Here is a 13407-nt window from a genome sequence, read left to right as displayed (position 1 = left end):
AATAAGTAAGCATTCTGCAATGTCCAAGAGAGGGATGGACCTGTTTCAAATTCTCGCGCCAATATAAATATAGTGTCTCCAAGTTTGGCATATCACCAAATTAGGATTTTTTGTTAACCCAACGCTCTTGCTCAGATCCAAATACTTCAAGTTGTTCAATTTTTGTTTTCAGAAAAAAAAAAAAAAAAGCAACAACAACAACATAAAATTTCTATGAGATACCAGATAGCTTAAGTAGTACTCCTAATAGAAATATTTATGAGATGGCTCACTGCAGTATGTTGTTTGTAGCTAACGTGGAAAAGAGGATTCAGCTTTGTAATTGAAACACGGCACATATTGTCTTAACATATATATATTTCTTTTGTTTTAATTTAACAATGAAAATAAAGCCACTTTAATATTGTATTTTCTTTTTAGATTTTACTTTTTAAAAATATTGAAAATCAAATATTTATAGGGCTTACGCCGTGTGGGAGTCCCCTTGGGGCTTGCAAGTTCTTTATTTGGTAGATATAACTACAAGAAGTAAATTATACACAAAAGCAAGTTCATATTCAAGATGTTCTACAATTATAATAATTTGATTGGAATTATTATTCCATTATTTTGTACGAGAACTTCGCAATGAATTCTAGTTGATATCTAATTCTTAAAAATTTGGAAATCAAAAAATTAAACATATTTCATATGAAATATGTTTCTTTAAAATCTACGTGATAAAGTACTTTATTTTAGATCCTGAATGTCAACTTAGTTCAATTCCGCCTAAATATTTTGAATTTTTAATTGTGGTGAAGTTTGTATTTGAAAGTTTTAAATTCACTTTCAGGTGAGTGATTACCAAAAAAAATTGGTTTTAATCGTTGATATCATTTTTTTAATGTAGCATTTAAATCATGGACTGATTAATTTACTTTCATTGACCTATCAAAACATTTATTTCAAGCTCCTTATTTTCTTAGATTAATTAGAAGATGTAAATTACACTAAAGCGAGTTTATTTACAAGATGAGAACTTTGCAACAAATCACCATTTGATATCTAATATTTGAAAATTTAAAATAAAAGCATTAAAATTATTTCACGTAATAAAAACTGTTTCTTTACTATTCTTTGTGATAAATTACTTCATTTTAAGTTATTTATAACCCTGTTCCTATCGAAAACAAATATAGGCATATTTGCTTTTAATGGTTCCATCCTTTTGTCGTTTCAAATTTAAAGCAATAACAATATGGATGGATGGTATGTATTACAGAAACAAGTGGAGAAGCATATTGAATGTTTAAGTCCTTTTGCATGCTTCACAGTATATTTATTTACTATGTTAATATGCTGCTACAAAAAAAAAAAAAAAAAAAAAAAAAAAGGAGAATTCTTGACCCGTCTTTGATTCACAATTTATTAAACTCAAATAGGACATGCATCGATTTTTAAAGTTATTAGCTACTAGCTAGTATCTATAAAAAAAAACTTTTGTATCACGTTATCACGAAAAGCACAGGGACGGCTGGACTGGGCTTATATGCAAAGGGCAAAAATGTCAACTGCCTTGCATAATAAACAAATGGAGCCGATTTTCAAAACAAAGTAAAAACGGGGGCAATGTTTAAAGACCAATCACAAGGAGAAACACTCCGTGCAAAAACTTGGAGTTCTAGTTTCATTCCACCTAAACATTTTGCAGATTTAATTGGGAAAAGAAAGATAGAAGTATGAGTTGTTGAAGAGATAATACATTTGAGTTTGGATAAATACAATATCTATGTAACACCCCGAGTTTCCTGGATTCATTATATGCATTACAATTGATTATATTTTTTTAGAAATATTCTTTTTACCATTCTTGAATATCAAGTTTGACATTTACTTTGGAAACCTTTTTTTTTAAAGGAAGTTGTTAATACAATACATGCATATTAGTTAATAAGTTAGCTAGACAATTTGGAGCCAGTTATGTAATTTGAGTGACAATGGGGTTTATTCTCTATAGAGTTTTAAAAAAAGGAGGTGTTATGTGCAACTTCAAGAAAAAATAGCCTTTATATAGTAGCCATTAAATCCTTGAGATTTATTTTTCTAACCTTAGATGAAATTTGCCCCTTTTTCTAGAAACTACTCCATCTTCTTTACAAAAGATCAATCCCTAGCTCTTCACTTTTCTCATGAGAAATCAAATGTCTTTTTTTTGTTGGATACGTCCTATTTTCCATTTAAACAAAGAATCTAACCTTTTTTTTGAAAGATCCACAAGTCATTTCTCTCACTTGTGGTGAGAATTGAAATCCCGTTTTTGGTGCACATCAGTTAGTATTTTGATCATAACTTTTTATCTATAAGTTGGAATTAGGTGATTCAAAAGGTTGTGGAAAGATAAGAAAATTACCCACAACTTTCGTATTTTACAAAAATTCTAATTCCTCTGTTTACTATGTCAAAAATGGGGTACAATGCAGCACATAGCTGCTGTCCAGATTTTTTTCAATGCAACACATAGCTGCTGTCCAGATTTTTTTCTACTTAAAAACCAGCAATAGAAGTGCAAGAGGCATTTGTAAAAGGTAAGGAAGGCGACATAATTGCTGGATCGTTGCTTTGAGGACTTATAACTTCTTGGTGTTTGTTTGAGCTTTAGAAGCACTAAAGCTCCAAGATTTGCACCTAAAATTAAAATTTTCTTTCAATTTATTTTGTTTGAGATATTGTGAGAAGCTTGAATTTTGGTGAAATAGTATCTACTTTAAATTATTGTCATATTGGTTTTGTTGCTACTTTAATAGTTTACTTGCTTTGTTGGTTGAGAAAGAATATCTTGAGACACTTCAATATGATACCATTATCATTGAGGGTATAATTTTGTAATTGAGTTATGAGTATGTTAAAATCACATTGGTGTTATGTGAATATTTTTGTAAGATGACTTAATTCGCCCACATATACGGATTGCTTGAGCATTACTGCATTCTTGTCGGGACATTGTCCTTCTTGTGATAGTGACCTTGTCACTTATAATGACATACCTCATGGTATCATTCGGATCTTGCCCATCTTGACTTTGGATTTACATTTCATCTTGACGATGAACTTTTGTCCATTTTCGAGTATGAGTGGATTTACACTAAGACTCAAAGGTTTGGACAATGTTTGAACTAGAGAATAAAGTTATTAAGCTCTAAGGAAGATGAAAAGTAAATCTAAATACTTAACAGTATAGGAAGATGTAAGGATTATAACAGGATTTCGACGGAATCCTGGGATAGTATGAGAACTTAGCCACTCATTCTTGGCTCTGATACCATGGGTACGTTGTTGTCACAGTTTAATTCAATGTCTGGTATGAAGTCTTCTTAGCATTACATATTTGTAATTATATACATTTTTCCACACTGTCTCTGCAACATGCATTATTGTGAATGGGTCCAACTTCTTATGAAGTTTCCAAGCAGCATCATTTGTTCAATGGGGTCCAACTTCTTAGAAATTTCCAGCAATTTTATTGTCCACTTTCTTTCTTTTGTTTCCTTCTGTTTTTTTTCCTTGACGGTGAGTTGAACTTGAAATGGCATGGACCGACCTCACGGTTCTTATTTTCCTACTTAACACGCTAACGTCTTACTTTTTTGTGACAAAATATCTAGTACTACATAAAAATCTAATAAGTTAAAACTTGGACAAGTTAGATTAGAGTTACATTTTATTGATAGCTAGCTCACATAATTTGGTTATTGTGGTGCTTAACAAATTAGTAAAAATTTTGCCTTTTTCACTATTCCTAGTGTTTATGGGAAACTACTTATCACCTTCCTATTTCATGACATAAAATTATACCCAGAAATTGAAGAAAAAAAATTGTAACAATTTAGAAGAAAACACAAAAAGCAGAAAGAAAGAAGAAAAGACTGACCTCAAGATATCTATTGTTAGATACTCCACCAAATTACACCTTCTCGCGGCTTGTATGACTGTAAATCACTTCTGAGATTTGAGTTAAACATATAGAGTACTTTTTTGGGATTTTAATCAGTGCATCAAAGAGGGAAGGGAACAGACAAAGGCAGAAGAATGGATGACTCTCACTAAAAAAAGCCCCTACCTTAGTCTTTAGAGCAATAATTAAAGGAGAATATCTAGCATATGATTGGGGATTCATTACTTACACTGTCATAAAGGCTTTAAAAAAGCTGGATGAATCATTGTTCAAGTTTTTTTCCTTTTTGTCAAATCAAAGTTTATTTACAATGAAAAGTCTAAAACTGTATTTGAAACAACATTGACATACCCGGTGTAATCTCACAAGTGTGGTCTGAGGTGGGTGGCGTGTATGCAGATCGCAGTACAGTAGTGAATAAGTCTTGTTGAAAATAATAGAGGAAAGAATAGTAGCAACAACAAATAATATGATAATCAAGAAACTAATAGTCCCTTCGACTTTTACTTATCATGCTTCATTTCTCGTGAGTCAATTTGACTAATCTTCGAAGCTAAATTGAATTAGATTAGTTTAATATTTTAAAATTAAAATTCAGATATTAAAACTCTATACAAAAAATACTATAAGTTTCAGTTTTTCTCATATGAATAAGATTGAAAAAATACATCATAAAATGGTTTTCTAAGTTTATATAATTTGACTCTCAAAAACAAAACATGACAAGTAGAAGTGAACGGAGGGAGTAGGTAATATTAAAATCGAAGAATAAAATACTAGGAGAGTAATAATAAAAATACTGTAAACTAGACAACTTTGGACTAGCTAGTAAAACAATATATTTGGTAGACTTAAAACCGCATGCATATTTAAGAGCCTTATCTTTGGAGGTCTATTATATTAGGGTTGTTTTCACTGCTACAACGATTGAACTCTGATGTAGCATCCAGTCTTTTTCATCCTTATCTATAAATTGATTTTAAAATTTTATACGGTCTAAACTAACTAATTGTAATAGGGATTTATAGTCCCTATTGCATTTATTGAGCTCCGTTTCATGTGATTCGGAGAAGCATTTTGCGATCATACTCGCCGGTGAAGGGTTTGTCTGTAATTTGACAAATGCACGTGATTTGCACAAAACAATCAAGATGGTTCTTTATGTATGGGGGTTGGACTTATTTGAGTCCTTCGTATATAGTATATACCACTTAATCGAAATAATCCTTAATGTATAGATAAAAAGATCATTTTAGTCTTTCGTATATATCATGTAACCGAAAAACTCCTTAGTGTATAGAAAAAATGATTATTTTAGTTCTTTATATATATCACGTAATCGAAATAGTCTTTAATGTATAGAAAAACTGATCCTTTTAATCCTTCATGTAGGCCATGTAACCTAGATAGTCATTAATGTATAAGAAAAGTGATTCCTTCATATGTACCACATGACCGATATAGTTCTCAATATATGAAAATTTGATATTTTAGTCCTAAACCTTAAAAGTAACAGTGCAAGTTAATTTTTTTTATTAAGTTTAACCCATCACTCACGTGAGGGAAGCAAAAATTACCCTTTCCTCGCGCCACCATCGTGTGTGCCCGCAACAATGGAGTATACATTTTTCTTCTTTCCTTATAACATAGTTTTCGTTCTTGCAACAAAAGACACAGTTGAGTTATGATCTCAAAGGCAAAAACATACATTGATTATTGGTAGAAGAGTTTGCATTAAAGGTAGCAAAAATTGACCTTTCTTCTCATCATATGAGATTTTGTCTATGAAAGAAAAAAATTTCACTCCCATTTTTTATGTTTTTTATACTGCTCATGTGAATTGTTGGTTAAAATTAAGAGTCAATCCCACTTTGTCCCCCTAACATTTAAAGGTTGGGATAAAATACCCCCCTCTGCATATTAAATGGGAACGATAACCCCCTTATGTAATGTTTTTTGGTAAGCTTCTTTTTTTTTTTTTTTGAATAAAGATCTTTTTCTTTCTTTCTAGAATTAAGTTACAAAAATATATAATTCTTATATTGTCCCATTCACATATTCCGTTGAAAATAATGTATTTATCTTTTAGGAAATAACAACTACTTGGAATAATTTGTTAATAAATATTAGGTTATGTGACATTCGTTTTATCAATAATTTTTCATACCATATGTTAATAACAAATGTTGTATCAATTATTTTTCTTCCTTAATTTTAATTGGTTGAATATAATTGGTGTTTAAAGTTTTAGTGTTTTTGAGAAAAGATTGTTTTAAAGTTTGAAAAATTGTTGGTTTTCTCTTCAAGAGCTAAGTTATTTAGGACATATTTGATAAGTCATGGATTTTCAGGCTTTCTACATCCACTACTTATGCTTTTTAGGAGTCATTTCAAGTATTTTTCGCTATTTATGTTATGTTTTTGTGTGTTTTAAGGTTTTATGAGTTCGACAGCATAAAGGTAACAAAGTGGCAGAAAAAATAGAAAAATGATGAAAATGCAGCCAAGATGCGGCACCGCATATCCGAGATGCGGTTGCCAAGTGTTTGCACAAATCAACAGATAGTTTGCCAACATGTAGCACGATGCAACGCAAGATGCGACACCGCAAACTCCAGATGCAGTTTCATACTCCAGCTCTGAGCAACCAGTGAATTAGGTGAAGTGCACTAGAATGCGGAGTACATGCGACACCGCAAACTTCAGATGCGGTCGCATACATGCCGCTGCATATCGTCATTTAGGCAACTTTTGTATTTTTTGTTCTCTCTCTATAAATACTCGTGTCTAGGGTTTTGGGAACGGCATTGAATATTCTCCACTTTTACTTTTTTTTGTTCATTAGCATTAAAGGCAAATCTTGTTGGGTAGTGAAGAATCTTACAACCTTTTGTCATCTTCTACATTAAACCATTGTAAGCTTTATGAATACCTTCTTTATCTTTGTCTTTTATTTAATGGATATGAGTAGCTAATCCCATTAGCTAGGGTTGTGGGACCAAATGTGTTAGTTATGTGATTGGTTTTATGCACTCCATTTTATGTTAGAGATGTTTTTCTATTTACTCTTCAAGCATTAATGACATTTAATGGTGTACAACATTATTGTGCCTTGTTACTTTTCCTTTGCTTGAGAAAGAAAGTAAAAGTTAGGAAAAGAGTAGATAGCAAGGATTTGGGGCTTTAAACCCCATCTAATAGCTTGAGTTAGAGATAGGAAAGCTAGCTTGAAATAAAATGGGTGTTCACATTTTCGACATTCTAAGACTTGAGAAAGTTTAGTAATGATATTTATCGATTTGGTCGAGAGACTTTTGATAAATCTACGTAGCCCATATTTAAATACATTTAGACATATAAAGGAGTTGGATTGATACTCATTTGGACTACTTTCCTTTGGGACCGCAGCCTTAGTTACGTAATTGTTAATCCAAACATAATCTTCCTCTATCAAGTAGTGTGACAAACATTAAAACCAAACATTATTATTATACCCCCATCCCTAGAAATATAGGCTAATAGTCGAGCGTTACACTTAGCAAGTATATTTCTTCATTGTAGTCCCTGTGGGATTCGACTCCAATCTTGTTGGGTTCTATTTTTGACAATGGCCGCTTACTCTTATTTTTAAAGGTGTAATTTGGGCCTATCAATGTTTAGGACATCTTTCAGACCACTCGATACTTCTATTTAGGCCATATATAAATCTCATTCAATGTGTACGTTTTATGCCAAATTATGAATTGTGGTAAAATTCTACTCTCTGCCCCAATTGATATGAAAATTTTGACTAGAAGAGTTTAAAAAAAAAATTAAAAATTCATGGTCTAAAATAAATTATGAGATATCTATATGACTATAAATCATCTCAGTAATAGTGAAATGAAAATTTTAAAACTAAATTACTCCCTCCGGTTCAAAACAAGTGCTCACTTAGCCTTAGTATACCTTTAAGAAAATACTAACTCCTAACTTAGAATTTATTAACGCATTGCAAGCAGTTGTTATATCCTAAAAGATAAGTCATTATTTTCAACGAAATAGGTGAATGGGACAATAATAAGAGTTATATATTTTTGTAATTTAATTCTAGAAAGAAAGAAAAAGATCTTTATTTAAAAAAAAAAAAAAATCTCACCGGAAAATATTATATAAGGAGGTTATCGTTCCCATTCAATATGTGGAATGGATATCGTTTTCCAGCCCTTAAATGTCAGGGGGTAAAGTGGGATTGACTCTAAAATTAACATATTATTTATTTGCACCATCACTTTTAGGGTTTAGGACTAAAATGATCTTTTTTTCATAGATAAGGACTATTTCAATTATTTGGTATATATGAAGGACTAAAACAATCACTTTTTCTATACATTGAGGACTATTTCGATTACATGATAGTATATATTAAGGACTAAAATAATCAATTTGTATATATTAAGCACTATTTTGATTACGTGATATATATTAAGTCCAACTCTCATGTGTTAAAGACCAACTTGATTGTTTTCTCGACCAAAATGTTAATTCTTATAACTCCATTTGAAATTGGAAAATTTTCAAATATATACAACCCAATATGAAATATTACGCCACGTAGCCCAATATACAATATTATACAAAAATATACAACATTATACCTAGAGAAAGCATTATACATAATTTATCAACCTTGTATAAAGTGTATAAAAGATATTTATAGACAAAATGGGCTAAACCAGATAATAAACTCAAAATATGGGCCACGTGGTGTAAATATTATCTCCCAGTAGACATAGAGCGTAATCTTCCCTTTGAAATTTTTGTTGAATTTAGGACTTCGGACCAAGGGTATCACCTTTTGACACATATCAAAGGCTATATTTATCAAGGAAGATATATGCAGGACCACAATAAGGTAACCTCAATACAATAAGGATCGTTTTGATCATTTTTCCTCCTGTAGTCCAATGCTTTATATGTATTTATTAAGATTAAGACGTTTGGATTTGAATACACATCTAATATTAAAATGTGCATTAATACTTAGATGTCTGAATTTGAGTACAAAATTTAAATATTAAAATATTATATTAAAATCTGATTATTAAATAATTAAGATTGATTATTTTCTCACAATCTGAATTTATTTTTATATAAAAACTCATCAATATTTAATTCAGATAAAAAACTAGATTTCGCTAATATCAACAAATATTTTTTTAAAAAAATTATATGGCGGTTGATAGTGTTAATACTAGAGGTGGTAGGTGTGTGTGTTGGTCGTAAGTAGTAGAGTGGTGGTAATGACTAACAATAGTGATTTTGGTGGTAGTTGGTGATGGTGGTTGATGATTGTAGTGGATGATAATGATAGTTAATGGTGGTTAGTGATATATAGTTCCGATTATCAGTAGTTTTGATGTTTTTATTGTGGTAATGGTTGTTAATAGCAATGATTGAGTAGCATGGTGACAACTGATTGTGGTGATTGACGATAGCACTGATTGTGACTAAGGATGATGGTTGAGAATAGTGATAGTTAATAATGATGGACAACAGAAGTTAATAGCGAGAGTGAATGGACTATGAAGTAATGATGAACTGTCATTTTGTAGAAATTCTTAAATATACATCTTAATAATATTAAGACTTTGTTACAAATCTTGATTATTCGATCTATTAAATGATTGTAAAATATGTATATAAAAATACACTTAATAATTAATATATGATTAATTAAGATTTATATTTAAAAAATAAATAAATTTAATAATTGAGATTTAAATAATTAAGATTATAACCTTCGTCAGGTGAGGACAAATGAGAATTAAGGGGAAGAGGTAGCATTAGAGAGAAACCTCTAATCACACTAGAACTCCACGTGCTTACTTCATTAGTTTTAAGTTTTGGAGGCGGTTCTAGAATTTTTAAAATATGGGTGCATTACTAAAAATGCAGAAAAAAAATATTTAATGGAAATTAATCCTTTTTCTTTTGGATAAATAACTCAACAATCAACCAAGTGCACAATGTAGCCTTTCTAAACATGAATGCCAACAAACAATATGTATTAGATTCATTTTAAAATATATATACATAAAATATTTATATTTGCGAAGAAACCATGAATTTACATGCACTGTAATTTGAGCCTAAACCAGCCCCTGGTTTTAACAAACCCCCTAAAAAGTTATTGTTTTCACATTGCCAGTATACCCAAAAAGGCATCCAGCAAATTCTAGTCTAGTTAATAAACACGTGATGGTGATTACGGTGCACCTTTATCCTTAATTAAGTAACCAAACCCAACACCTGGTTCTTTCTTGGAATGACATTTTTTTCCAAGATTAAAGAATTAGCCACCCACTTAATTTATTATATTAAGTTCTTTATCTCCAAATAGAATATTAAGAGAAGTTCTTTCTAGAGGTCATTTTTTAAAGTTGTATTATATACGTGGCCCTTTTGTCTCCATTAATTTATTTAATGTTCCCCTTTTGGATGGGCTCACTTGGTCATCATTTTATTTCCCAAAGATACCCTTATGCTTGTAGAATCTTCGGTTATTACTGACTTTATATTTGTCTTCTAGTTCTTTTGTTAGGCTCACTAATTTTATTTTTATTTTATTTTATTTTTTATTCTTTTGTTAGGCTCATTTATTGTTTTGTTTTATTTTTATTTGCGAAATGGTCTATTTATACCCTTCATTTAACATTGGGATCATTATGCGTCGTCCTTAAAAAACTAACACATTTGCTTTTATTTGCCAACTCAGCTAACAGAGCTGTTATACAATATTTTTTAAGAAAATGAAAAGGTCCAAAATTGTCCATGTAATTAACGAAATTATCTAGTATTGTCCCTTTAATTGTTTGGTTCACGAGTTGTTTTATATTGCTTATATTCATGAGCATTTTAATGTACTGTTTAAAAGATGAATAAAATGACAGTTCTAACTAAAAGAAAAAAAATTAATAAAATTAAGCTCGTTTTATTAAAAATAACATGTTAGATAACTTGATGATCTTCTAAAAGTTACACATGTAATAAGTTTATTTCTTTTAATAAATTCTTAATTCTTTATTTGATTTTCACCAAAGTACGTAGTAATGGATGAAAAACATTCAGATAATTATTTAATTTTAGCAAACAAACTAGATATACATTAGGGCGATTTTGGTAATTTCATAGTCAATTGGTCACGTTTAGATTATAGTAATGTGAAAACACATAAAAAATAGTTGACTGATGGAATGAGGTTTTTGGGGTTTTTTTTTTTTTTCGGGTGCGGGGTGCAAATATAAATAAGCAACAGCCACTTTTCAGATTATGTCACAAACATTTCTCATATTAATAATGAGACGTTAATCACAATTAAGCTATTTAATTAGCTTTTAACGAAAAAAAAAAAATATGGCTTGGGGAGTGATGAGCGAACAATTTTGCAGCTGGGGAGTGACAAAAGAAGGATGGAGAAAGGGACCTTGGACTACTGAAGAAGACAAATTGCTTATTGAATATGTAAAATTGCATGGTGAAGGCAGATGGAGTTCTGTTGCTACTGTTGCAGGTAAAAAGAAAAATACTACACAATATTTTCTGTTTTTAAGAGTCCAATGAGCGCATTAGGTCCCGATTATCCTTTATTTGCATGGATTCATTGAAAGTGGAAGCGCTGATCTTCATATCTAAAGCTCGAACCCGAAACATTTGATTTAGAATGGAGGGATCCTACACAATATATTGTTACTAATTCTATTTTCAACTTATTTTTTCATCACTTCATACAATAAAAATCCTACTACTATATTTTTCATCAAGAATAGGGTCTATTTTCTGTTTCTAATATAAAATACAAGTGTTACATTGATATGTATATGTACTACATCGAGATGAGAGGCAAATCTCCGGATTTAAATTTTATGAGTTTCTACAACGAGCTTAAGCCAGAGTTATTGTCAAATATTTACAGATATTTAGTGAATTTTTTTTAATACACATATATAAAGAATTTGAGCAAAAGCTACTTGATTCACGTGTATCCGTAATAAATACTCTTGGATCTGCCCTTGATAGAGATGGGCCTATCTAGAGTGTCATGAACAATGAGAATTCATATAGCAAATTCCCACCTATTTGGCATTAAAGAGTAGTGTTAGTGTTGAACACTGAATATTTGTGTTTGGGTATGTGGTTCTTATTGCAGGTTTGAAAAGAAATGCAAAAAGTTGTAGATTGAGATGGGTGAATTACTTAAGGCCAGACCTGAAAAAGGGACAAATTACACCTAATGAAGAAAAATTAATTCTAGAGCTTCATGCTAAATGGGGGAACAGGTGATTTTTTATTTATTTTCTTCTTTTCAAAAGAAAGTAAGTTTTTTTCATAAGCATAATCTTCAACAATAACTTGACGAAAATAAATACAGGTGGGCAACTATAGCTAGAAACTTGGAAGGGAGAACTGACAATGAGATCAAGAACTATTGGAGAACTCATTTCAAGAAAAAGACCAAACACTCGAATGACAAATTCGAAAAATCAAACGCTCGTCATATAAAAAGACAACAATTACAGCAACGACAACAACAGAAGAAATCGAACACTAAAATTGATACGACTAGCGTCATGCCGTTCAACAACAACAAGAATTATTACGCCTCTATCCTGAACAAGTTGGGAAGCAGAATCGTATCGTTACTCGATAAAAGTGAGAATAGAGTACCAACTGCGCCTCAAGGGAACCAAGAAATGGATATTTTGTACCCAAATATAGTTGATGATCAGGAGCAAGATGATTTAATTTACTCCATGCTCAATGACTTTACCCCTGTGCCTGTGCTAGAATCTTCATCAAATGAAAACATCAATTGGGACGGCTTATGGAATTTGGAGAATTTTCAATGCAATTTCAGCAATGCAACTTATTAATATTCAGGATGATCTGATGTCAAGAAGCCGAGAACAGTATCTCAGCCAGTCCGTAGTTTGTTGAATAATAGCAGGCGGTTAAGAACTTTGATTTTCTAATTGAATGCTCTGTTGCCTAGTACTCCTCATGATCTAGAAACTATGGCTACTCCTTTTTTATTGAATCCTAAGTAAGTGGCCGTATAATATTTGGTCGAAATTGAAAACAAAAGTATTTGAAGTTGAAAAAGAGTTTTTGAAAGTTGAAGCTATACTTCAACTTTGAACGTAAAATCTACTTGAAAAAAGAGTTTGTGAAAGTTGAAGTTTATGTTACCATTTGGAAAATTGGTAATAACATAATTGTCATATTGGAAAACTGTATCATAATTGTCATATATTAGCTTATCAGTTGATGTTCTCTTTTATAGCAATAGACGTTGAGCACAGATCAATCTAGAGAATGAACTATATTAACTTTCTTTAAGTTAAAAATGGCTACGGTGTTTCCCTTTATCATCTGTTATAGACAAACAAATTTTGTCTGAAAATTCATAGTGTGGAATCTATCAATTCTTTATTTAT

The 13407-nt window shown here is 30.9% G+C and overlaps 1 protein-coding gene across 1 annotated transcript; it reads left to right on the top strand.

The window, feature by feature from the left end:
- Nucleotides 1–11326: 11326 nt before the first annotated feature.
- Nucleotides 11327–13007, top strand: LOC132040682 (MYB-like transcription factor EOBI). Its single transcript, XM_059431337.1, has 3 exons — nucleotides 11327–11483; nucleotides 12120–12249; nucleotides 12342–13007. The coding sequence occupies exons 1-3, from the start codon at nucleotides 11327–11329 to the stop codon at nucleotides 12841–12843; spliced, it is 789 nt and encodes a 262-aa protein (XP_059287320.1). The 3' UTR covers nucleotides 12844–13007.
- Nucleotides 13008–13407: the final 400 nt, after the last annotated feature.

The sequence above is a fragment of the Lycium ferocissimum genome, chromosome 12 (genome assembly GCF_029784015.1).
Source record: "Lycium ferocissimum isolate CSIRO_LF1 chromosome 12, AGI_CSIRO_Lferr_CH_V1, whole genome shotgun sequence".
Lineage (NCBI taxonomy): Eukaryota > Viridiplantae > Streptophyta > Magnoliopsida > Solanales > Solanaceae > Lycium > Lycium ferocissimum.
The sequence above is the reverse complement of the archived record's forward strand: the minus strand, read 5'-3'. Positions and strand labels throughout refer to the sequence as shown.

Excerpts from the sequence above, each read along its gene's own strand:
- LOC132040682 (XM_059431337.1), top strand. The coding sequence starts at position 11,327 with ATGGCTTGGGGAGTGATGAGCGAACAATTTTGCAGCTGGGGAGTGACA. Across the intron at positions 11,484-12,119 it reads TTCTGTTGCTACTGTTGCAG|GTTTGAAAAGAAATGCAAAA; the intron begins GTAAAAAGAAAA and ends TTCTTATTGCAG. Across the intron at positions 12,250-12,341 it reads CATGCTAAATGGGGGAACAG|GTGGGCAACTATAGCTAGAA; the intron begins GTGATTTTTTAT and ends AAATAAATACAG.